The sequence below is a fragment of the Poecilia reticulata genome, chromosome 23 (genome assembly GCF_904066995.2).
Source record: "Poecilia reticulata chromosome 23, P_reticulata-male-v2, whole genome shotgun sequence".
Lineage (NCBI taxonomy): Eukaryota > Metazoa > Chordata > Actinopteri > Cyprinodontiformes > Poeciliidae > Poecilia > Poecilia reticulata.
In genome coordinates, this window is record NC_088852.1 from 19,524,664 (window position 1) to 19,550,542 (window position 25,879).

A 25,879-nucleotide genomic window follows, 5' to 3' on the forward strand; every position below is an offset into this window, starting at 1 on the left:
TAGTATCTTTAAGGAGTTAGGAAGCTCCTAACTCCTCTTAAAGAGTTAGGAGCTGCTTCACATCTAAATAAAGCAGGTTATCTAACAAAGACTTTTGTTTGCAAAGTGTTTAGTTGGAGGAGCAACATCACCATCACAGTCCAAGGTTCAGTTCTACCAATTGGTCACATTTGGGAAAGCCACCAACTCCAAGTTGCCTACTCCAAGTGTGCACATTTGTGATACTGGCTGAATGAATGTGGCTTGTGTATAAAAGTATTTTGAAAAGTGAATCTGACTAGGTTAGCTAGATCAGTACAACATAGGTCCATTTATCCCGAGCAGACTATGAATCAACCAGCATGGGTGAGATTAAGACTATAGTCGACTTGAGACAAATTCTGAATAAGTTTATATAAGCACTGTTCTGCCTACGTTCACAAATCTGCTGCTTAATACTCATTGTAGTGGGACTGTCACAAATATAATATTAATAATAGTTTTATATTTTTCCACTTCAACAGAGAGTAAACCTGATGCTGAACTGGATCTATGTGCTTGAGAAAAGAATAAAGAACACTACACCTCCTGTGAACACACACCTGCCATACCTATGATGGGCTTCTGCAGCACCAGGCCAATCACCTGCAAACAGATCCCTTCCAGCTGCTGAGTGATCTAAAGGAGAAGAAATTGTTTCAGTGTTGAGATTGCATTATGCAAATGCTTCATATACATAGACTTACCATGCATACAGGTCATTCAGTTGTGAACAGATCTAGTTTATTAAAACAGCTAAAGTCTTAATTATTTATAAATCATATCATAAAAGTATGTAACATTTAAGTGGCAAGTCTGAATAAAAGTGTGTTTCCCGAGATACTAAACCTCCCCAGAGAACTGGCTAATTAACAGAAAAAAAATAAATTTTTGTATACTTTATCCCAAGGAAAAGTAAATGACATAAAATAATAAAAAACCTGAGGATAAACAGCAGAAATACAAGGACTCAGTCTGGCTTTAAAACCAGAAAAAAGTGTCAACTATTGTGGAAGTCTTGATGTGAAGAAGCAATTCCATCCAACCATCCATCCATTTTCTTACACCCTTATCCCACTGTGGTCAGGAGGGTTGCTGGTGCCCATCTCCAGCTGTCAAAGGGTGAGAGGCCTGGTCAGGTTGCCAATCCATCTCAGGGCAACACAGAGACAAACAGGACAAACAACCAGGCACACACACTCACACCCAAGGAGAATTTAAAGAGACCAATTAACCTGACAATAATGTTTTTGGACTGTGGGAGGAAGCCGGAGAACCTGGAGAAAACCCACTCATGCACAGGGAGAACATGGAGACTCCATGCAGAAAGACCTGAGGCCAGGAATCAAACCCAGGACCTTCTTACTTCAAGGAAACAATGCTACCAATTGCACCACTGTGCAGCAAAGAAGCAATTCGTCCCACAATTTCAGAAGCCCAGTCCTCTCTGTACTTTAATCTGGACTTTAAACAACATTAAAAACACTGCATTCACATGAAATAAATCCAGTGTTTTGTTTTCTCTGGTGGAACAGTTAAAAAGTTGTTGCAGCAGACTGAGACCTGGTTAAAATCACTACATATTCGCTCAAAAAATAGGTTTTCAGTAACAACTGAGCTAATGACTGGCATTGCATTATCAGCAACATCTAACAGAGGAAAGCAAAAAGCTGCCGAAAAAGCAATGTTGAACTATTTTGGTATGGACAAAACTTATTGCTTACAGTTCAATATCTGGGTTGCAGAACAGAAACGACACTTTATAGTAACATGTCCTTGATTCTACAATTATATCGCTCCTCCTTGTTTTGGATGCTGTGTAGTTGGACTGATTTTTGCCAATACTTTGCTATTTTGTTATGATGTGTAACCATAGCCATCATAACAATAGTATGATGGCTATGGTTACACATCATAACTGTATGATGTGTATGAACCATAGTGGTTCATACAGGAAGCAGCTGATTAACTTAGGAAAAGCTAAAATAATACCACAACTGAAGCCAGAAATCTCAGAAAAGGAGGCATCACAGATGCAGAGGAGGAGCAAAGATGAGAGAGAGAGAGAGAGAGAAAGAGAGAGAGAGAGAGAGAGAGAAGGAAGATCAGGTGTGCACATTGACACATTGAATATCTCTTCCATCCATCATAAATGGCAACGTGAGATTGTTAACTAAAAAGATAGATTTACTTCAAGCCCTGACATGGATTCAGCAATGATATAGTGCTTGCAAACATATATGGTGTCATCCAGAGGGCTTTTTCACAAAAGTAGGATTACGAAATCCTGCTATGGCACTATGTCAAGCCTGGTTTCTCAGGTTTGACATAGTCCCATCAGTTTATGCTGGCTTTCTCCATTTCACAAAGACCAAACCAGGCTCAGGAGGTGCAGCTATGTTAAGTCAGGCTTAAGTAATTCAGGTGAATGCACACCTCTCCTTGGGCTGCCACCTTATCGTGGTGGAGGGGTTTGAGTGTCCCAATGATCCTAGGAGCTATGCTGTCTGGGGCTTTATGCCCCTGGTAGGGTCACCCAAGGCAGACAGGTCCTAGGTGAGGAACCAGACAAAGTGCAGCCCGAAGACCCCTATGATGAATACAAACTTTGGACTGCGTTTTCCCTCGCCTGGACGCGGGTCACCGGGGCCCCACTCTGGAGCCAGGCCTGGAGGTGGGGCACAATGGCGAGGGCCTGGTGGCCGGGCTTTTACCCACGGAGCCCGGCCGGGCTCAGCCCAAAGAGGAGACGTGGATCCCCCTTCCGATGGGCTCACCACCTGTCCGAGGGGCCAAAGGGGTCGGGTGCATTGTTCTATGGGCGGCAGCCAAGGGAGGGGACCCTGGCGGTCTGATCCTCGGCTGCAGAAGCTGGCTCTTGGGACGTGGAACGTCACCTCTCTGGTGGGGAAGGAGCCGGAGCTAGTGTGCGAGGCTGAGAGGTTCCGGCTAGAAATAGTCGGCCTCACCTCGACGCATGGCTCTGGTTCTGGAACCAGTCTCCTTGAGAGGGGCTGGACGTACTTCCACTCTGGAGTTGCCCACGGTGAGAGGCGCCGGGCTGGAGTGGGCATACTTGTTGCCCCCCATTGGGCGCCTGTACGTTGGGGTTCGCCCCGGTGATCGAGAGGGTAGCCTCCCTCCGCCTACGGGTGGGGGGACGGGTTCTGACTGTTGTTTGTGCTTACGGGCCGAACAGCAGTTCAGATTACCCACCCTTCTTGGAGTCCTTAGACGGGGTACTGGAGAGTGCCCCTCCTGGGGACTCCCTTGTTCTACTGGGAGACTTCAACGCTCACGTGGGCAATGACAGTGAGACCTGGAGAGGCATGGTTGGGAGGAACGGCCCCCCCGATCTGAACCCAAGCGGTGTTCTGTTGTTGGACACCGAGGAGCTTCTTGACCACCTCGGCGACCTCGTCCTCAGAGATTGGAGAGCCCAGCCCAGAGTCCCCATGCTCAGCTTCCTCAACAGAAGGCATGTTGGTGGGATTGAGGAGGTCTTCGAAGTATTCCGCCCACGGGCCCACAACGTCCCGAGTTGAGGTCAGCAGCGCACCATCCCCAATATAAACAGTGTTGGTGCTGCACTGCTTCCCCCTCCTGAGACGCCGGATGGTGGACTCGGTATTCAGGGGTCCTGGAGAGGAGGATCCGTCGGATAGTCGAACCTCGGATTCAGGAAGAGCAGTGTGGTTTTCGTCCTGGTCGTGGAACACTGGACCAGCTCTACACCCTCAGCGGGGTCCTGGAGGGTGCATGGGAGTTCGCCCAACCAGTCTACATGTGTTTTGTGGACTTGCAGAAGGCGTTCGACCGTGTCCCTCGGGGGGCCCTGTGGGGGGTACTCCGGGAGTATGGGGTACCGGGCCCTTTGATACGGGCTGTCAGGTTCCTGTATGACCGGTGTCAGAGTCTGGTCCGCATTGCCGGCAGTAAGTCGGGCTCGTTTCCGGTGAGAGTTGGACTCCGCCAAGGCTGCCCTTTGTCACCGATTCTGTTCATTACTTTTATGGACAGAATTTCTAGGCGCAGCCGAGGTGTTGAGGGGATCCGTTTTGGTGGCCTTAGGATCGCATCTCTGCTTTTTGCGGATGATGTGGTCCTGTTGGCTTCATCGGAACGTGATCTGCAGCTCTCACTGGAGCGGTTCGCAGCCGAGTGTGAAGCGGCCGGGATGAGGCTCAGTGCCTCCAAATCCGAGGCCATGGTCTTGAGCCGGAAAAGGGTAGAGTGCCTTCTCCGGGTCAGGGGGGTCGTCCTGCCTCAAGTGGAGGAGTTTAAGTATCTGGGGATCTTGTTCACGAATGAGGGAAGAAGGCAGCGGGAGACTGACAGGCGGATTGGGGCAGCGTCTGTCGTGAAGCGGGCGCTGTACCGGTCCATCGTGGTGAAGAGAGAGCTGAGCCAAAAAGCAAAGCTCTCGATTTACCGGTCGATCTACGTTCCCACCCTCATCTATGGTCATGAGCTTTGGGTCATGACCGAAAGAACGAGATCACGGGTACAAGCGGCCGAAATGAGTTTCCTCCGCAGGGTGGCTGGGCTCTCCCTTAGAGATAGGGTGAGAAGCTCGGTCATCCGGGAGGGACTCAGAGTAGAGCCGCTGCTCCTCCACGTCGAGAGGAGCCAGTTGAGGTGGCTCGGGCATCTGGTCAGGATGCCTCCTGGACGCCTCCCTGGTGAGGTGTTCCGGGCACGTCCCACCGGGAGGAGGCCTCGGGGAAGACCCAGGACACGCTGGAGGGATTACGTCTCTCGGCTGGCCTGGGAACGCCTTGGGATTCCCCCGGAGGAGCTGGAAGAAGTGGCTGGGGAGAGGGAAGTCTGGGCCTCCCTTCTAAAGCTGCTGCCCCCGCGACCGGACACCGGATAAGCGGAAGAAAATGGATGGATGGATGGATGGCACATCAAGAGATTTCTTCAAGAGACAAATAAATAGATCGATCACAGATTTACTGATGTTACGCTAAATAAAGTGCGTAAGCGATACCTCACACACATGAAGGATATGAGGAATTGAGGCACTTTATATGAAGGACAGAAAACAATAGAAAACAATAGCAATTTGGTTGAATGCATAATTAGCCCACATATATTTTTCCAAACTACTCTCAACTAAAAAATGTGATCATACCCGTCATTTACTCAAATAAGCAACTTTAACTCAAAAAACGAGCCGTGGAAGTCAATGTGAATCTGACAGTGGATTAATTCATGATACTTTCTTTTGTTCCACATCGTAACAATATTTATGCAGATCAAACAACAAGATTAAACATCATTGCTCTTGCCTTGCATCCATGACACATTCTTTTCAACTTATCTGGGGTGTAGGACTGCAATTAAGATATTATTTCAGCTTCTGACTGAAATATTAATCAACTGCTCCTGGTTGTAAAATATCACTTTGCTGCTATAGTTGCACATCATCACAAATATCCAAAAGCATCAGCAAAAGCCCTTGCAGTTGCACAGCATCTAAACACAGAGGGAATAATTTTTCAAAAATGCAGTTTTAGCCAGAAATGAATAAATCAGGATAAAAGTAACAGAGGAAGACCTTGAACAACACAATTTTAGAATATTATTTTCTTACAAGGTGTAACATGAGAATTGTATAGATGAGGAAGATGGGCTTCTAAAACTCAGAATTCTCACAGACCAAGAAAAATCTCTGAGAATCAGGACAGAATAAAGATGTCTTACAATTATAAACAAATAAGAGAAATAAAAAAATGGGGAAAACAAAGTTTATTTATTTAACTATAAGACATAAAAGCATAAAGAAGCTGGATGCCTAACAACAAAAGTTAAAAATCCAAACATAATTTACAATGAAACATCATTCAAGCAGTTGCACATGTCCTGAAGGAGATGTCTTGATGGTGCCTTGACAATTCCCTAGGCATCATATAGTGAGTTTTGGTTCTTCCTCTGTGTCTCCCTCGAATGAAGCATGCCTAGAAGCCTCCAAAAGGAAACACCCAGGCAGTCCAGATAAGGTGCCCACATCATGTCAGCTGACTGTTTCAGCTCAACATTAGAGCTGAAAGGAGCTCTAATGTTGCTCAGAGCTCCTTTCAGATGTCACTTTGTCTTTAAGACTGAGTGACAGTCACACATTTGAGGTGAAGCTGGCACCTCAAATGTGAAATGTGTAAGTTAATTTCTACCGCTTCTGATTAAGTAGTGAATGACTACCGAGAAGGTGCTTATTTTAAATTTCGCTGTGCGTGATGACAAAAAAGGAATTCTGATTCTGATTGAAGAGAGCGAGGCATTAGTTCAACAGTAAATTCGAAAAAGGAAACAAATTATGCTGCAGAAAATGTGTTTGGTGAATAAAAAATGTTTAGTGTCAAAGATGAATATCCTTAAATAGTTTATGTTTCTGCGGGTTTTTTTACTGGTGGGTGTATGAGCGTGTGGGAGATACCTCTTTGTGGTCCTCCATGACAGTAAGGATTGTGTCTATTGTGCTAAGGATGCCCAGAGCCATCACAGTCTTTTCCTCATTCTCCTCATACTCTTCACTCTGCAGAACTCTCGTAAAGATCTCCGCCTGGTGGCAGAAAACACAAAGTCATGTTTGCACTCTGTTACAGAAAATGTTCCTCCCATGTGTCTGCTCCGCTTCCTCTATTGTGATGCCACTCTTCAGAAAATGGCACACTCTGCCATGACAGAGTTGACAACTAATGCGGATGTCAACTTCTGTGAAGCTCGTCAAAAAACAGCTGGTAGCCTAATATTGTTTTTATGCATTTGATTTCAGTGTAAAAATGGTCATCGGGTGCTTCTCAGTTAGTTCCACAAACAGACAAGGATACAAATAAATTTGTCATTTTATCGTATACCTCTTGATAAGAAAAGATGACAGGGAGGTACCCATCATTTGTAAGAACTCGCACCCCTCTGTGTATTTGTGGATTTGACAGAAAGACTTTTTATAGGTAAGAAGATTAATGTTCAGATACTTACTAAGAAAGGAAGACTAGCATGATGCCACCAAATATTGGATTATGGATAGGACACACGTCTAATCATTAGTAACTACACAGAAAATGCCTCACCATTAGGTAGTCTACCATGTTTGAAAAAATCTGGTAAGTAGAGATCAGGTTTTTCAGAGGAGATCGATTATTTTTTCAGAGATTATCTGTCTCATGTTAGTGTAGCAAGTCTGTAAAAACGGTGTATATTTCACCCCAAATCCATCCTCACTATATATGTATATTAGTTTTTCTTAATTTCTGAATTGTATTTTATTTTGGTGGTGATGCTTTTATTTTCTTGCTTCCTGTTTGGCGTCATATCCTGTGTGTTCCCGTTGCCCTCCTCAGTTCGTGCCGAGCTGCGCGAACTGAGCTAAGCATATAAAGTTGTCTTCTGTTTATGTGTTAAAATATTCAAAATGTACTGATGTGATGGAGTATGTCAAGTGTTGTCAGAGGGGCATTCTCGCCAAAACACCAGAACCTTCTGCTCGAGCCCCTCTTAAAAGCATAAGAACCTTTGCTCCAATGGAGTTGGTGTGTTTAGACTTCTGGAGTGCAGAAGATAAAAAGCAAAACTCAGTGGATGTGCTTGTCCTGACCGACCATTTCACAAAGCTAGCCCACGCATTTCCATGCACCAATCAAACAGCAAAGCAGGTTGCTAAAAAGTTGTGGGACCGCGTATTTTGCGTGTATGGATTTCCTGAACGGATCCATTCGGATCAGGGAGCAAACTTTGAAGGTGAGCTCATCGCTAAACTGCTTCGACTGGTGGGAATATCAAAGTCTCACACCACTGCGTACCATCCCATGGGAAACGGGGGCACTGAGAGGTTCAACCGCACACTTGACAGCATGCTCAGATCATTGCCACTCAGAGAGAAGAACAAATGGCCTGAACAAATACAAACATCGACTTTTGTATATAATGCAACAGTTCACGAGACTACGGGATTTGCTCCATTCCAACTCATGTTTGGTCGGGTTCCGAGGCTCCCTGTGGATGCGATCTTCAAACAGGTGTTGTGTGATCCGGTGACTACCTATTACAAGAACTATGCAAAAACTCTCTTGTCACATGAGAGTTTTTGAGACAGCTAAGATACCTCAAGCACCTGCTGTGGAAGAACAAGATAAACAGGCAGAAGGGTACAACAGGAAAGTGAAAGGTACCCATTTGAACATTGGAGACAGAGTCTTGCTAGCAAACAAGGTTGAAAGAGGGAAGAAAACGTTATCTGACAAGTGGAGTGCTACAGCTTACACAGTTGTTGACAGGAACCTTCAAACTCACACATACAAGTTGGAGGACAAGCAAGGTAACAAAAAAATTGTGCACAGGAACCTGACATTGGACATCAGTTTTCTACCTGTGGAAACAGCCCAAAATGAGATCGCTGTTGTCGGAGCAGAGGAGGCACAAGGCCTGTCGTACTCCTTTGATGCTTCGGCTGAGAAAAGTTTGGATGATGGAGATAATGCATGGGAGATGAGTAAATCGACAAACTGTGACAGCAATGTTTCTCTGGATCAAGACATGTCAGAACCAGGTTTATCCAACCAGAGTCTTGTGACACCTCACAGTGTGCTGGAACGCTCAGGTGAACATGCTGATAGTCATGTGGCAGAAGGACAGTTACAGACAGTGGGTCAAGCTCACTCTACGGACACTTAGGTTCTTCCTCTAAATTCAGATGCTAACATGGACATGTGTCATCCCTCAGAGAATACTGACCAGGTCGTTAAGACTTGGGTGGGTAGTGTCAGCAAAAGGGTGAACAGACTCATTGAATCCATGGTTCAAAGACCTTTTGATTTTAGGGATTTAGCAAACTCTGTGAGCCAAAAATCCCAGTCCATTCTTACTTGGTTTTGAGTGAATTCATTTGTTTAGAGTCCTGTATATGGACAGTTCAGCAATATAACTGTAATAGAATATTGTTTTCCTCAAATATACATCCTGTATTGTGTAAATGGGTTTAAAGTTGGCACAGAATTGTATGGTGTAAATGGCATCATATTGATCTGAGAAAGGCAGAGGCCTGATCAACCGTATGTTCCTTCGAAACCTGTTTTGTAGGTAGCTCTCAAGCTGAGTGCTATACTTGGTTATGGCAACCCTGTGCTAAATTTTCATCAAATTTGTTGGTTTTCCATGTATTGGGATAGTAAAATTTAGACTGACTTGGATTTTGGTGAAATATAGGAGGGTTGGCCTGCCAACTCTCCTGACCTGAACCCCATAGAGCAGTGGTCCCCAACCCCCGGTCCGTGGACTGATACTGGTCCGTTGACCAATTGATACCGGGCCGCGCAAGAAATAATGAAATATTTACATTTTATGTATTATTTGAGTCTGGAGGATCTTTTATTTTGAAAATCCTTTAACCGGAATCTCTCTGTTACTTGCGCACAAACATTGAGCCCAAAAGCAGCAAAATGAGTAAGAAACAGATCAGATGTCTTTGAAAAGTTTCTTTGCGAAGGGGAAAAGGCCCAGAGAAGAAACAGGAGAATGGATTTATCCCGGACCGGTAGGTGAGCCCCACATTACAAGCCGCTCTGCGTAACATGCGGCGACCGGCTGCTAATGAGGCAATGAAGCTTCAAACTGCTTCGCCACATAGAGACCAAGCAGGCTGTGGATATAAGCAACACTTCGGGTGTCATTGTCTCCCTTCACTCCCAGATGGGACCGTCTCGTTGCAGAGAAACAAGCTCAGGGCTCCGTTAGTCATTATCGTGAGTTAAAATTTTCACAAAATTAAAATGTTCGTTTTTGTGGTGCATCTGCATCTTATTTTTAAGGGATATGTAAACGTTACCATAGCGACAAGAGTCAGAGAGCGTTTGGGCAGTGGTCGAGAGGAGAGGAGTAGAGCTTGAGAATCTTAAGTCTGGTTTAGACGGCAAGATTTAAGAATTGTCGGCTGATTCTCCAAATCTCTGTGACCACAGAGCTGATAAAAGTACCACAGGTTCGATCAGTTCGTGTTCAGCCACACGGCAGGAGCAACACGAACCGATTCCAGTCACGAACATCGCAATTCCAGAAGAAACTCCACAAAACTCCCAACATAGCATACGGGAATTTAGAATAACCAAACATGGATGACGATGTAGAAACAATAGTGATAGTTAGTGGAGTCATTTTAAGAGATAAAAGATGTAACAAAAAGAAAAGGCGGTGGATGAAAGACGACGGGAGCAGCTGCTCCATTTGCTGCACTATTATTTAGAGGTGACTGTGTTTTTTCATAGTTAACATTTTTAACTGAATAAACATAAACATATATAATAAGGACCTTTACATATAATAATAAACATTTCCACATATCATCTCCGATATCCACCGGACTCTCAGTTGCGTGATATGTCGATATGTCCGCTGTTTGGGATTCAGGCTTTAGCGGGAACACCAACACCGCCTTATCTGACGGTTCGTCAGATAAAGCATTTGTTTAGCTTTCTGACCGTCATGCTAATCCGGGTGTTTGTAGCTGTGCGCTGCTTTACCTGCTATCTGATCCTCCATATGTCTTTTTTTACTGCAGTGAGCCTCGATGTAGCCAAACTCCGTCAAGTATGGCATTGTTTTTATGCCATATTAGCTTCGTGTTGATGCATTTTGAAGTGCTTCAATTTCCGCTGCAACACGCAAACTTCCCCATTCACTCAGTGCGTCATAGTTCCACACCACATCGCTTAGGATTTGTTGCTGTGCATTTGCGCAATGTGAAGGAAAGAGGAGACCAGCAGCACAGGCATGCTGCGAAATGAGAAGCAGGTGATCGATTTGTGTGATTGGCAACAAGAGACCGTGATCGGCAATCACCGATCATACACTTTTTCACGGAAATCGGCTGATTATGATCGGCGGCCGATCGATCTACAAACCTCTACTGGTAAATATCTAGATTTTGGATACTGTTAAGTTTGCTTCAGTGAAAGGACAAATACCATTATGACACAGTGACATTATGGGAGGGTATGGATTGGCTATCTATAGCTTTTGTAAATACAGCTGTCTATGAGCCCCAACTAGGTGTGCTACTTCCACAGACAAATTAGCTTGAGTTGAACAAGTAGAGGCCATGACTATAAAACAACAAGGGAAAACAATCAGTCAACATCCTCATACCTTACTTCAGACATGGGTCATGGCCAATCAACGCGATTAGGTAAAATAGTTTCAGAGTCAATATTACTTCTTTCATAAACACAGGAAAACCTGCTGCAGTTTTTTTGAAAGAGGTAGTCATTATGAAGCCATAAGAATATGAAGGAATTACATTCTCCCCATTTATGTTTTATAATTGACTCTTTTTATGATTGAACTAAAAAAAAGTGCATCAAATATTGGTTCATACATTTACACACCATAAATTGTGAGAGTTCTTAGTTTTGCTTTATTTAATAAATTAATGTGGGAAAAAAATTATTGGACTCAAACTGAATGGTGCTTCTCCATCAACTAGAGGTCAGATGCACTTCAAACAATACTTGCAGTGCAGTAAGAGTTTGGTAGAGCTAGACAATGTCTAACACCACTTATATAGCTTGTTCCTACCAAGTTTTGTGTCATGTCCACTGCTATAGCAGCCATCTCCTGGTTGTATTCACAAATCATCTTCTGAATGACGTTGGTAAGGTCATCATTCTCCGTCTCTCTGACCACATGTAGAAGCTCCTGCATCACCTGGCGAATGCATGGCCTGATGTACATTTTGGCTACACAAAGAACAGAGGTTGCAGTGTAAGGATTATGCTTTTTCCTTTAATCATAAAACATATAACATTCAAAATGTTGGTTAATGCACCTTGCTCCTGGTTGCTCACAAGTGTCTGCAAAGCAATGGCTGCTTCCACCTTAACAGGCATCTCTTTGTCGTCTATCAAGTCTTGTCTGACCAGCTCCACTGCGTTCCTAAGTACCAGCTCATTATGGAAACACAGTGGGCTGAAGCAATGCAGCACCCAACATGACTGGTAGATCACAGCAGAAAAGTCCAGGTTTGTTTAATCCACTCACAGGATCTTTGAAAGACTAAGATCAACTTTTCAAAAAAAAAAAAAAAAAAAAAGGTGAATGGATGGGACTGTTACTCACCCTGGCTCGAAGGTAACCCATTGGAGAATTGAGCAGTGGAAACACATAGTTTTGTAGCATTGACTCCATCTGCTCTCTGTATATTCTCTTCTTTGAAATGAGATTTAACACACAATACATCAAATATGGTATCAGGATTTACTCAGTCATGTTTTCTAAATGAGTGACAGAACTGGACTCCCATATACCTTTAGTAAGAGCTCAGCAAGAGCTCCAATGCCGTGCAGTGCTCCATCCTTACTCCGGGGGTCAGTAGAGGGGTCTGCCAGGATTTTGTGGCAGAACGCCATCATCTGAGGGAGAATCTGACAAGCAGAAACCGTCAACTTCAAGTTATGTTTTGAAAACATGCAAACTCAAACCTTTCTGAACATCTTTATTTACAGATTAGGCCCAAAGTCTATATCCATTCATTATGAAAATAAATGTAGTTTAATTTTGTACTTTTCATGATTAAGTTAAACTGCTCTTATTCAAGGTAGAATACAACCTACATGACTTAAAAAAGAGAGTTAGATGGACAAGTTTAAATTTATTGTGGATTTTCTCAGATAAACAAATGAAGGACTTCCGTCTACAAAGTATCCTTGGAAGTTTGTTTTCTGTTATTCGTGCTAAATTATTGCAGATTAGACTTGGGGTTCCTGAAGGCAACATTCTTGAGCCACTTTTATTCAACATATATATGATGATTAGAAAAGAGATGATCACCGACTGCTGGCTTTCAAGCCCTTTGATTAGTCAAGCACTAACTAGAACCTTATGGACATTTGAATTTGTCAATTTCAAATGTCAGGTAAGCAGAATTCCTTAATATGTCTTAGTTTTTGTCTTTCTGCCTCTTTTTTACTTGCTGTAGCAACAACTACAGCAAGTAGTTGTTGCTACAGCAACAACTACTTGCTCATGAGACATGATAATGTTATGAATATCTTTAAAAGTTGTCTCTTCGGTCATATTTCAATCCGTTTTCTCATCAATCTGCGAAAGTTTAGAGCAGTGGTGTCCAAAGTGGGTCCTCGAGGGCCGGCATTCTGCATGTTTTAGTTCTCTCTTTGGTGGTAGTAACTTTTTCAGCATGTCAATGTTCTTCTTTGGTCTTCTAATGAGCCATCATTTGATCCAGGTGCGTTAAACCAGGAAGAGAACTAAAACATGCCGGATGCCGGCCCTCGAGATCCCACTTTGGGCACCACTAGTTTAGAGCAATGCTTGCGACAAGGAATGCAATTGTCCGTAAGCATGCATTTCTCGGCATAACAATGGTCGTTTATTTGCAGTATCTCGTGGACCATTAGAGGGCGCCCACAGACCACCAGTTTGAGAAAGACTGCATTACATGAACAATAGTGTGATCTGTCTTTATAGTTTCTATTTTTTTTAAAAGTCATGGTATACCCTTTCTTTGGTATTTAATTGATCTAAAATTTGTATTAAAAATTTTCCTTATTTTTAAGTAATATGTTATTAAAGTTCTTTTAATATTTTTAGTGTTTTTAAAGCTACAGTATGTAACTTTTATTAATAGGAGCTGGCCGACATTGCGCTTTATCAACTCCAGAGAACTCCAAAGCGCTTCACACAACATTCAGTCATTCAATGACTTACGGACACATTCAAATGTTACTGCATTGCGATCCTGGGGCAGTCTGACAGAGGCGTGGTTGCCACGCACCACACCACAGGGGCCTCTGACCACCAGCAGTCAAGTGTCTTGCCCAAGGACACGACAGGCGGAAAAAGCGATAATTGAACCAGCAACCCACCAATTGACAGACAAACTCCTACCACCATCATCTGAGCAAAAATCTGTTTTTTACATATTTTCACTATGTGGGGAAAGTATGGTATGAGACAGATAATTTATGAAAAAAAGTCAAGCTTCACCTTCTCTCTTAGCTACTGTTGCAATCTACAAAAATAACTGCCAGTCAAAAAGAACCAATCAGAGATAGGAGGAAGGTCTTAACGCTGACAATCAATGCTGTGTACACGCTGCTTAATGTACCAATGGCAGAAAAACAACTACTGGCCATAATTGGTCATTTCTGACAGAGTGGTGTATTTCTGCAGTTAGTACTTGGAGCAGTGGGAGAAGGCAGAGGAGCTTGATTTTTTTTGTAGATTATCTGTTTTATAGATTATCTGTTTTATGCTATACTCTCAGAGTGACCGGTTTATTAAATATGTAAACTTTTTTTTTTCATAAAAGTTACTTACGGCAACTTTAACCAAGTATTCTTTGATCATGTATCTTTATTTTCCAGTACTTAATTTCATTGTCAATATTGCCTCTTCAGCTTTATCTAAAATCACTGAAAATGTCTATGGAGTTACTTCATTTACCAGGCCAACCTGAATTGTGTAATATTCGCACAAAAGGCCCACAATCTTCCTGACCTCTTTTCTCTTGCGAGCAGCTTTACACAGGAGACTCTGTGCAGCGGTTGCTGGAAGAGAATGGTCGTCATAGATGTCTGCAATAAAGAAATACACACAAAAAACAACCAAATCATCTAGAGACAGCAGAGCAGCAGGACCGAATCAAACTGAAAGCTTAACAAAAACACATTTATTATCTGAGGTTTAAACTTTTTTTCCCTTTTTTTTAGATGTTGGTTTTAATCTCTTATTTATTCATTTATTGAAGTATTTTTATCCACTACAATTGCTTGTTTTGTTTGTGCCCTTTGAGATCTGAAGCTCTAAAGGCCAATAAATAAAATATATTATTATTATTATTATTGTTGTTGTTATTATTACTGGTTTTGCTGTAAATGGAGACTCATAGCATATGCTCATTGAATAAAAATACAGAGGTGAAACCAAAATAATGCTACAATCACATGCCATCAGTTAACCTTAATGGTAGGTTTCAATGAACAAAATGATCAGATTTTAACATATTTTATCTGTGTGTTAAAATGATCATATTTTTACAGTCAAGTCTGGATGTTTGAACACTCACTGAACTTCATTCGAATGTACTCATAGGGGTCTTCCTGCCACAGCCTCTCATCCTCATCTCTGTAGCACATTAGAGGGAAGATGACTTCTTGGCAGATAGTCTGAAAAAGATAAAGGTTGTTATGGATCCTTACTAACTGCTGCATTCAGAACCGGGGATTAAAGTAACAAAAAAAATGCTCATAGGAATAAAATAACAATGTTTCATGTTTAATATAAATATTTTTTAAAGGCATAGAAAAGGCTTGCAAAAGCACAACAAACAAGGAAACTTCAAGTAACCATGACCTCAGTGAGGTTCCAATTTGGCCTGCCATGCTTATTTATAAGCGAGAAGGTATACAATATGTCAAATATGTGCATATAGCGCTGTTTCAAAATTAGAATAAGGCTCAGCAGCTTACAAGGAAGAACGTAACTATGTTCTAAAAAAATATAACCTCTTATAAAAATATTTAGAGATTTTCATTTTGGGGAGATGACCCGTGTCACAATCTTGAAGGGAAAGTGGATGTCAAAGCAACATTTGTGTTGTTGAGAACAATCATCTCATCTTAAATGTGAACAAAACAAAGAAGATAATTATTGATTTCAGGAGGGACAGGATTAGATCAAACCCTGTTTCCATCATGGGAGAAGAAGTTTTTACTACTTTCAAGGCAAGGAGAGATAGCAAGCATTTTGTTTATAATCAAAATATGGATCAGTGTAAGGAAACTTACAAATATACCTCTGTGTTTGCCTTGACAACAGACTGGACTGGAGACGCAACGGTGAAGCATCTATAAGAGACAGATACAGTCCTCAAAGACTGTACTTCTTTGAGGAAGGTAAGATCCTTCAAGGTTTGCAGCAAGATGCAGCAGATCTTCTGTACGTCTGTTGTTAAGAGTGTCATCTCTTCTTCTGTCATCTGTTGGGGCAGCAGCATCAGAACTAGAGACCCAAACAGGCTCAATAGCCTGATAAAGAAGCTTGTTCTGTTCAGGGGATGACTGTGGAACCTCTGGAAATAGTGATGAAGGAGAATTCTTAATAGGATCAAGAACATTATGGATAACACCGACCATCCACTTCAAGAGACTATCTTGGTTAGGTAGAGCATCTTCATTTAGAGGCTTCTTCAGATTCAGTGCAGTACAGACCGCTGCAGAAGATCTTTCCTGCCAACAACCATCACGATCTTCAATAACTCTTTGAAGAATCTAAATTTATGAGTTATTACATCTAATTTCCTTCAACCAGTTTCTGTCAAGCTGAAGCTGTTGTTGCAATCCAGCAGCTTACTATCATCAGTGTGAATGTTTGTGAATGGGAATGACTGATTTTATTGTGTGTGTCTTAATGGTCTTGAAACACGCTGAAAAAGTTTGGCATCATTATTGTTTAACCTATAGCTAATAAAGGTAGTGTTTTTTTTTACTACTTTCAAAGCAAGGAGAGATAGCAAGCATTTTGTTTATAATCAAAATATGGATAAGTGTAAGGAAACTTACAAATATGCCTTTTATTTCTATGGATTTAAAATCTCAATTCATCCCTGTAAAACAGAAAATCTTTTAAGAAATTAGCAAAACTACTGGTGAGCGATATGATTTTAGAAAAATGTAGGGCCCTGCATTGTAGGGTCAGCCCAAGGCATGTCTGAACTAAGCAGCCAATTAGGGCCCCGGAGCCACTTAGGGGCTTCCTAAATGGAGCTGGGTTTTTTTGTAAAGATTTCTATCATACCAAAAACACACAATTTCATTTTAAAGTTGTGATTTGTTTTTACAATAATATATATTTGATGATGTATGTAGAAATCATTATTTTTATGGACAAAGAGAAAAATTAATAAACAAATTGCTTTTGGAGGCCCACTGGTGGCTGCAGAAGGTCACGCTTCACCAGTAATATGAGCTGCCGTTCAATGTGCAGAACACTTCCAAACCTCCACAGCACCGTAGAAGATAAGTTAGCAAAACAAGGTAGCAAAAAAAGGACGTATCCTTCAGGGAGAGAGAAAAGAAAGAGGACAAATAGAAAAAAAACCAAGATAGAGATATGCTTTCATGTCTCTTAAGTTAGTGTTTATAAAAAAAAATTGTGGAACTGCTAATAGGTAAGGTAATTTTATTTATATAGCACGTTTTCAGCAGTAAGGCAATTCAAAGTGCTTTACAGCAATTGAAAGGAAATACAAACAAAATAACAAACCAAAGGAAAGAGCAAAATAAGAAGAAAATGAAAGAAGAATCTAATGTTCATCCAATACATAAACTAGATATTCCTGTTCAGGCTACACAGGACAAAAAATGGGATTTTTGTCAGCTATTGACACCTTGTTCTGCCGTGCGCATGGAGGTTGAGGGCTTTCGGCAAGAGGTTTTTGTCAGAGTCGAACACTGCCAGAAATGGTCAAAAACGCTGTGTCCGTGTTCCCCTATCACCTCTGTCCCCTTGTGCCTAGCAGAGGTTTTCGTATTTAAATGAAGGTGCTGAGAGCCATGCAAATGCAAATCAACTGTTGAGCACCGCCTTTTGACTCTTATTCATTTTGTAGCTAATCCTTTTTAATTTCTGTTCACCATAAAGAAGTATGTTTGGAGAAAACTATCTATCTTATCCATTAAAATATATACTACATGTGTGTTAGGAGCACTGAAAAACTTAAGTTTTGGTTGAATTGATATAAAAGAAGAATATGCATGAATACATACAATAGACTTTTGTGAAACGTAATCTTACTTTGACATTCCTCCTATCTGAAGATTTATCTTGTGATGGGAGGAATTGCACAACTTAATCAAAAATGATAATAAAAAACATGTTCCAGAGTGGTTCATTGTACATAAAGTATTTTTGTGAATAATATTCAAACGAATGTTAATGTTCACTGATTGCTTTAAAGACCCAGAGTCATGGTATATTGGAGTGGTAGTGGTCATTCCACATCACAATGCAGGACTTAAGAAACTACAGATGATTTTTCAGTATTCAGTTGCTTAACTCTTGAGTTTAAATTGAAGAACAAAATGGTTGAAAGTATGTGATACCTTCTGATAGAGTATAAACATTTGTATTCTTTTTTAAAAGTTTTGTTAGTTAAGCACTAAATATAACTCAGATTATGAATCATATTCTATATAAAGTTAAAAAGAAACAGCTCAAAGTAGAATTGAGTAAATAAACATATAATTAATTGCTAAAAACATTTTTGCAATTAATTATAATAAGAAAATATACTGTCATGTAACTTTTGAAAAAATAACTTTTAGAATGTATTTTTTTCTGTCAACTTTCATTTAACACTCCAGTCCAGCAGCCGCCATTAAACTCCAGACGAAGATTTGCACCGGTGGTAACGAGTGCTAACTGCTACACCCAACATAAACGAAAATACCCGTGCGTTGTGTGAAATGGTGGAAAAAGTCCTATTTCACAGAGTTACTTTTTCAGTATCGTTTTGATATTAAGCAATGTTCCGGCGGAAAACAACAGATGACACCGCGGCGGTCCAACAAGACCGAACTCCCGGTAAGAAAGCTTTTATAATTAACACGTGGAGCGAGGCCAGTTGCTTTGTTTGTTTCTTACAGAAAGCGGTCTGTTGTTTTCTTGAATAGTGAACACTCGCATATTTGTAAGGAAAACTGATCATACGGTTATTTTATTTATTTTGTTATAACGCAGTACAGCAAGGCAGAGTGTGGTAAGCAGTAGAGATCTACAAAATGGCGGACGGAGGACGGATCTGAGGATGAAGTCATGAAACCGGTATGTATAATCACTGCGTTGATTCCCGACTGTACAATAATTTTAACTTATTTACTTAAGTATTTTTGAGAAAGCGATATATTGCTACAATGTTTTTTTTAATTTTAAATTTATTTCCACAGAATGAGAGTCACATGTGTCAGACTCTTCTGGAATGTTCTGATGTCCGTGATGAGGACAGAGATGCAACTGTGTGTGAGTATCTACCATTTTAGAATGATGATATTTTATGCTTCAACATTGTTTATGTATATAATGTAATTATGCTATGTATTGACAATGCACAAAAATGTTTTCCAGCTGCATCCAGGACCTACTGCCAGTCATCCAGATGTAGCTAAAGAAAGAAGCAGGTCAGATTTATTACTAGAGATGTCACAGTTCCATCAAATGCATCAGTTTTGCATGCATGTTTTTATATACGTGTGTATGAATGTAATCAGCAGTGAAAAGAAAAATGACATTAAATTTTCTTAAGAAGAAATTTTGGGACAAGATGGTGTGCAATAATTTTAATGTAGCCTCAATGGTTAATGACAAATCACTTAAGTACTTTTATCAATGTTTTGTTAAATATCATGTTTATTCACATGATATTCAGGAGTTGATACTTTACCACATAGCCATAGTTTTCAATGACAAATTGATTACACCTCCCCATATTTGGTGTTTCTAAACCAAGACACTTCAACATGTCAGTATAGTTTCAACAATATGTTTTCATAAAGATTCTTTATGACTTAATGTCTGTTCTGTGTCAACAGCTGCTGGAGGCGAGGGAGAGCGTCCTGGCAGCAGAGGAGATTTCCTTGTGGGAAGGTGTCACCATTGACCTCATGTCTGATGAAGAGGATGGCGTCTTCGAGGGTGAATCGGGCTGGATTGTGAGATCATCAAGTTTCCACAGCCAGGAGCTCGACAACCTCTGCTCCAAATTACTAGAGAGACTTGAAGCTAACTCTAAATACAGCATGTTGCGTCATAAGCGTTTGTATGTTGGATCATGCTCAGAAAGAAAGCCACCACCACACGGCCCAGAAGTAGACAAGCATTTTGTGCTGTAATCTATATATATATTTTTTTAAACTGAAGTTTTTTTTTATTTATAGATGTGTTAATTGTTGTTGGACTTCTGTGCTCGTCACGGATTGTCCATCACGAACACCATGTTCAGGCATGAGGGCGTCCATATGTGCACTTGGCACCAGGACGCCCTAGGCCGCAGTTCGATGATTGACTTTGTCATCGTCTCATCGGATTTGCGGCCGTATGTCTTGGACACTCGGGTGAAGAGAGGTGCGGAGCTGTCCACTGACCACTACCTGGTGACGAGTTGGCTCCGGTGGTGGGGGAGGAAGCCGGTCAGACCTGGCAGGCCCAAACATGTAGTGAGGGTCTGCTGGGAACGTCTGGCGGAGTCCCCTGTGAGACGGAGCTTCAACTCTCATCTCCGGCAGAACTTTGAACACGTTCCGGGGGAGGTAGGGGACATTGAGTCTGAGTGGACCATGTTCCGTACCTCCATTGCCGAGGCGGCCTATCGGAGCTGCGGCCGCAAGGTTGTTGGTGCCTGTCGCGGCGGCAACCCTCGAACCCGTTGGTGGACACCTTCGGTGAGGGATGCTGTCAAGCTGAAGAAGGAGTCCTACCGGGCCTTTTGGCCTGTGGGACTCCAGAAGCAGCTGATGGGTACCGGCGGGCGAAACGGCATGCGGCTCGGGTTGTCGCTGAGGCAAAAACTCGGGCGTGGGAGGAGTTTGGAGAGGCCATGGAGACAGACTTCCGTACGGCTTCGAGGCGATTCTGGTCCACCATCCGGCGTCTCAGGAGGGGGAAGCAGTGCAGCAACAACACTGTTTATAGTGGGGATGGTGCGCTGCTGACCTCAACTCGGGACATTGTGGGCCCATGGGCGGAATACTTCGAAGACCTCCTCAATCCCACCAACATGCCTTCTGTTGAGGAAGCTGAGCATGGGGACTCTGGGCTGGGCTCTCCAATCTCTGGGGACGAGGTCGCCGAGGTGGTCAAGAAGCTCCTCGGTGGCAGGGCCCCGGGGGTGGATGAGATCCGCCCGGAGTTCCTTAAGGCTCTGGATGTTGCGGGGTTGTGTTGGCTAACGCGACTCTGCAATATCGCATGGACATCGGGGGCAGTTCCCCTGGACTGGCAGACTGGGGTGGTGGTCCCCCTGTTTAAAAAGGGGGACCGGAGGGTGTGCTCCAATTACAGGGGGATCACACTCTTAAGCCTCCCTGGTAAGGTCTATTCAGGGGTCCTGGAGAGGAGGATCCGTCGGATAGTCGAACCTCGGATTCAGGAAGAGCAGTGTGGTTTTCGTCCTGGTCGTGGAACACTGGACCAGCTCTACACCCTCAGCGGGGTCCTGGAGGGTGCATGGGAGTTCGCCCAACCAGTCTACATGTGTTTTGTGGACTTGCAGAAGGCGTTCGACCGTGGCCCTGTGGGGGGTACTCCGGGAGTATGGGGTACCAGGCCCTTTGATACGGGCTGTCAGGTCCCTGTATGACCGGTGTCAGAGTCTGGTCCGCATTTCCGGCAGTAAGTCAGGCTCGTTTCCGGTGAGAGTTGGACTCCGCCAAGGCTGCCCTTTGTCACCGATTCTGTTCATTACTTTTATGGACAGAATTTCTAGGCGCAGCCGAGGTGTTGAGGGGATCCGTTTTGGTGGCCTTAGGATCGCATCTCTGCTTTTTGCGGATGATGTGGTCCTGTTGGCTTCATCGGAACGTGATCTGCAGCTCTCACTGGAGCGGTTCGCAGCCGAGTGTGAAGGGGCCGGGATGAGGCTCAGTGCCTCCAAATCCGAGGCCATGGTCTTGAGCCGGAAAAGGGTAGAGTGCCTTCTCCGGGTCAGGGGGGTCGTCCTGCCTCAAGTGGAGGAGTTTAAGTATCTGGGGATCTTGTTCACGAATGAGGGAAGAAGGGAACGGGAGATGGACAGGCGGATTGGGGCAGCGTCTACTGTGAAGCGGGCGCTGTACCGGTCCGTCGTGGTGAAGAGAGAGCTGAGCCAAAAAGCGAAGCTCTCGATTTACCGGTCGATCTACGTTCCCACCCTCATCTATGGTCATGAGCTTTGGGTCATGACCGAAAGAACGAGATCACGGGTACAAGCGGCCGAAATGAGTTTCCTCCGCAGGGTGGCTGGGCTCTCCCTTAGAGATAGGGTGAGAAGCTCGGTCATCCGGGAGGGACTCAGAGTAGAGCCGCTGCTCCTCCACGTCGAGAGGAGCCAGTTGAGGTGGCTCGGGCATCTGGTCAGGATGCCTCCTGGACGCCTCCCTGGTGAGGTGTTCCGGGCACGTCCCACCGGGAGGAGGCCTCGGGGAAGACCCAGGACACGCTGGAGGGATTACGTCTCTCGGCTGGCCTGGGAACGCCTTGGGATTCCCCCGGAGGAGCTGGAAGAAGTGGCTGGGGAGAGGGAAGTCTGGGCCTCCCTTCTGAAGCTGCTGCCCCCGCGACCCGACCCCAGATAAGCGGAAGAAAATGGATGGATGGATGGATGGATTAATTTTATGTGTGGTTTCTTTATTTGTAGATGTGTGTTATATGCATGTATGTACATATTTCTTTTTCAACAAAAATGTAAAATATAAACATGCCTTGTGCTTGGTGTATTTTTATTTCTGGGTTATTTTTTATAATTTATTAGGGAGGGGCTTAACCAGGCCTGTAATTATAAAGGTCTAGTGTGTCCAATAGGGAGATATCTACCAACCAATCACTTGTAAGTAATGAATTGTGATGTCATTGTTTTTTCATCCAATGACTAACAATTCACGTGGGTCTCCTGTTGCCCCCCCTCCTCCCACCCCCTTCTTCCCCCCCCCGTAGGATTCCGCATTCGACTGCGGCCGGCGAAACTGCGCTGCCCCGCCAACTGTCGATATCTGTCGCTGACTAGCTGCATTTGCGTCAGAATACAGGGTCAAAAATCCCACTTTTCGTTCAGTGCTAGATAAGTATAGGCAGCGTTTCTCAACCTTTTTTGGGCCAGTGCCCCCCTAGCCTTTATCCAGGTCCCTCACCGCCCCCACCAAAGAATTTGTAGGCTACTTTGCACTGACTATTATTTTATTATTAATATTACTATCACCATTGTAGATGTTTTGATTTTTATGCTTGTTTCTGTATTTATCATCAAAAATAATTTCCCAGAGAACAAAAAAGCCATGTGAATAGAAATTATTTTCACAAGTGTCTACGAAAAATGCAATGAACATTCAACTTAAAACCAGTAGGCAGCCAATTAGAGTGGAAAAAACATTCTTATTCTTTGCCATTTTCTAATGACCAGATAAAAGATGTACAACATGCCAATTTAAACTCTGAACTATTTGTAAAACAGCTGAGCTCTGCAACATTAAAACATGGATAGAACTGTAATTAATCATAGCTCTTCTTCTCTTCAGCGTTTGTGTTGGTTTCTGGTGGTGCAGCTCTGTGCTGCCTTCAGGAGAATGGGACATCAGAGTATCATCCATAAAATTTCACCCACATGGCCTTTATTGTTCAAACCAGAGCTTTCAGTGGAAAAACAAAAGTTCCAGGTCCTTTTAATGCCATACAAATATGAGACAGAAACATGGATTATATCTTTATATAAACCTGTCTATTGATTTATAGATTAATAGTTTTACTGGACAGAAATTACAAAGAACAAATCTGGTCCTAATGAGTCAAATTGAAAGTGTCATGGAGTCATCAGCCTCATGACATTAACACTGACATGAAAAATAATATTGAAGAAATAAATATATCAAATGTAATTAAATGCATAAATAAGTGATAAGTTATTTATGGTCTGCAAGATATATTTATTTTCAGTATTAGAGGTCATTCAACAAACTCATGGCACTTCAACAATATTATTTTACCTTTAATCTGGAAATAGTGTGTTTATTCTTGCCATACAGTTCTCTGTATTAAGTATTGCTCCAAAGGTCTTGCCATACCAGTTTATTCCACTGTATTTACTTTAGTTTCTTAGTTTATTCTTGAATTTTGTTCTTCAATCATTTCCATTTAGTTTCCTTTGATTAGTATTATTCTCTCTTGGTTTATTGCTATGTCCCCTTTAGTTTCTTTCCTGTTGCTAGATTTATTTTATCGTTTATTGATGCTCACCATCAGTAATCTTCACTCATCACCTGCTGCGCCGCCTAATCGTCATGCGTTTCACATCATGTGTTGATTTTTCACTGTTCAGCGTCGGATTCTCTGTTTTTATGCCATAATTCACATCTAGTTCATCGCTCCGTTTTATGTCCCGCTTCTCATCTTTCAGAGTTTTGCGCAATGTGAGCGCAGTTTTTTTTGTTGTTTTTTTTTTCTTAACCCCCTAAGGTGCAGGCTGGTCGGGAAGCGTATCGATGGGGAAAAGGCAGACTGACTGATACCGTTGTTCTATCACCCTGTTTCATACCGGACCACTTACAGCACCGTGTTAACGCTATAAAATGAACGCTCTCTATCCTGGTATCACCCATGGAGGGATTTCTTTATTTAAATGAGTTCATTATTCTGAGGGATACACAGTGAGGGTATCATGATTTTAGTAATTACATGTTTATAAGAGCAATTTTCAGTTGTCCTTCCATGGATGCTTTCAAACGGAAATAAAACACTTTTTAATATAAGTTGCTGCTTAACATGATCACAAAACTGCCAAAACATATGTACAAAAATACCAGACAAAGTGAATCACAGCAACGTCATCAGCCGGTGTAACGCTGAACTGATGCTACCAGTAGCAGGAGAAGGAAGCTGCGCCAAGAACTAACAAACACTGAATAGAAGAAGAGCTGCCATCAAAAACGTTGCAGCCAAGCATTATTTCATGTTACACAATACAGTTTTACCAAGTTGCTTAAAGTCTAATCTGGTATTGTTGTGCATATAAGGTGTAAAGTTTACCTTCGACCAAACGCCCCGAAAGGAATCCCAGCGCCCCCCTTTTGTAAAAATTTCCGCCAGCGCCCCCGGCTGTCCTCTGAATGCCCCCCGGGGGGCTACCTATAGGGGCTACCTATACCTATAGGGGCTACCTATACTATAGGGGCTACCTATACTAGCGGTTCTCAACATGGAGAACCGCTAGTATAGGTAAGTATTCCTTTGGGGGGCGTTTGGTCGAAGGTAAACTTTGCTTGTGTTGCTTGGCTGCAACACACACAGGACGAAAAGTGGGATTTTTGACCCTGTATTCTGACGCGAACACAGCTCGTGAGCGACAGATATCAACAGCAATCGACAGTCTGCATTTTCAGTGTCTCACGACTCACGGGAGTCGAAATCTGTTGATTGCGGAATCCTTGGAGGGGGGAGTGGCGGTGAGGGGGACCGGGTGGGCGGGAGGTGTTAACGACTCTTCTTAGCATACGAATAGCCTAGCATGTGCAAAGGAGCTTCCGCAGACCCACGTGGATTCTCAGTCATTGGATGAAAAACAATGACATGAGTTCATCATTGACATGTGATTGGTTGGTTGATGTGTGCCCATTGGATAGCACTTATGTCTTTCTAAATAAACCCCGCCCCAATCATCAATATTTTTAATGCTGTATTTTAAAAATTCTATATAAAAAAATAAATGCTGTATTAAAATATATTCATTTGATATTACTTATATGCAACATGTTCATATATGAAGAACATAAAAGAGACAGAGAAGATTTTTTTTTTTATTTCATTTTATTTTATTTTTACTGTTTGCACACAAAATAAGACATAAATGCTTGTCCATTCTGGACCATCTGGCAGTGTTTTTTTGTCCAAACATGATCAAACATTATGCTGCGTTCAGGACAGGCCCAACATCTCTCCTGTAGCGTAGACCTGACGTCTCTTCCTGTCTTGTAGTCCTGATGTCACTGAGCTCCTGGTTGGAGGAAGTTGGGGTCCATCCCGACTCCGCCTCATAGCTGCCATCCTCCCAGAATGCCACCTCCTCTGCTGCCAATACTCTCTGCCTTCCTCCATCAGCTGTTAATACAGA

At 42.7% G+C, this 25,879-nt stretch overlaps 1 protein-coding gene and 1 long non-coding RNA gene across 11 annotated transcripts in view; one reads left to right on the top strand and one right to left on the bottom strand.

Moving 5' to 3' along the window:
* The window catches only part of ipo8 (importin 8), a 105,548-nt gene that overhangs the window by 31,552 nt on the left and 48,117 nt on the right, over positions 1-25,879 (bottom strand). For 7 of the 10 annotated variants that reach the window (XR_014086076.1, XR_014086075.1, XM_017302712.2 and 4 more), the window contains 8 exons: positions 15,098-15,197; positions 14,530-14,606; positions 12,318-12,434; positions 12,130-12,219; positions 11,840-12,005; positions 11,590-11,750; positions 6,458-6,583; positions 582-657 (listed from right to left, as the gene is read on the bottom strand). Coding sequence is in view for 8 of the 10 variants with exons in the window: in XM_017302712.2 (XP_017158201.1) it covers positions 582-657; positions 6,458-6,583; positions 11,590-11,750; positions 11,840-12,005; positions 12,130-12,219; positions 12,318-12,434; positions 14,530-14,606; positions 15,098-15,197 (913 nt within the window). In the remaining 2 variants the exon portion in view is untranslated. The remainder of the gene's footprint in view (positions 1-581; positions 658-6,457; positions 6,584-11,589; positions 11,751-11,839; positions 12,006-12,129; positions 12,220-12,317; positions 12,435-14,529; positions 14,607-15,097; positions 15,198-25,879) is intronic. The other 3 variants (XM_017302711.2, XM_008401209.3, XM_008401208.3) reach the window with 2 other exon arrangements.
* On the top strand, positions 18,974-19,738 carry LOC145550187 (uncharacterized). Its single transcript, XR_014086077.1, has 3 exons — positions 18,974-19,050; positions 19,156-19,208; positions 19,620-19,738. It is a non-coding gene; the product is annotated as an uncharacterized LOC145550187 (long non-coding RNA).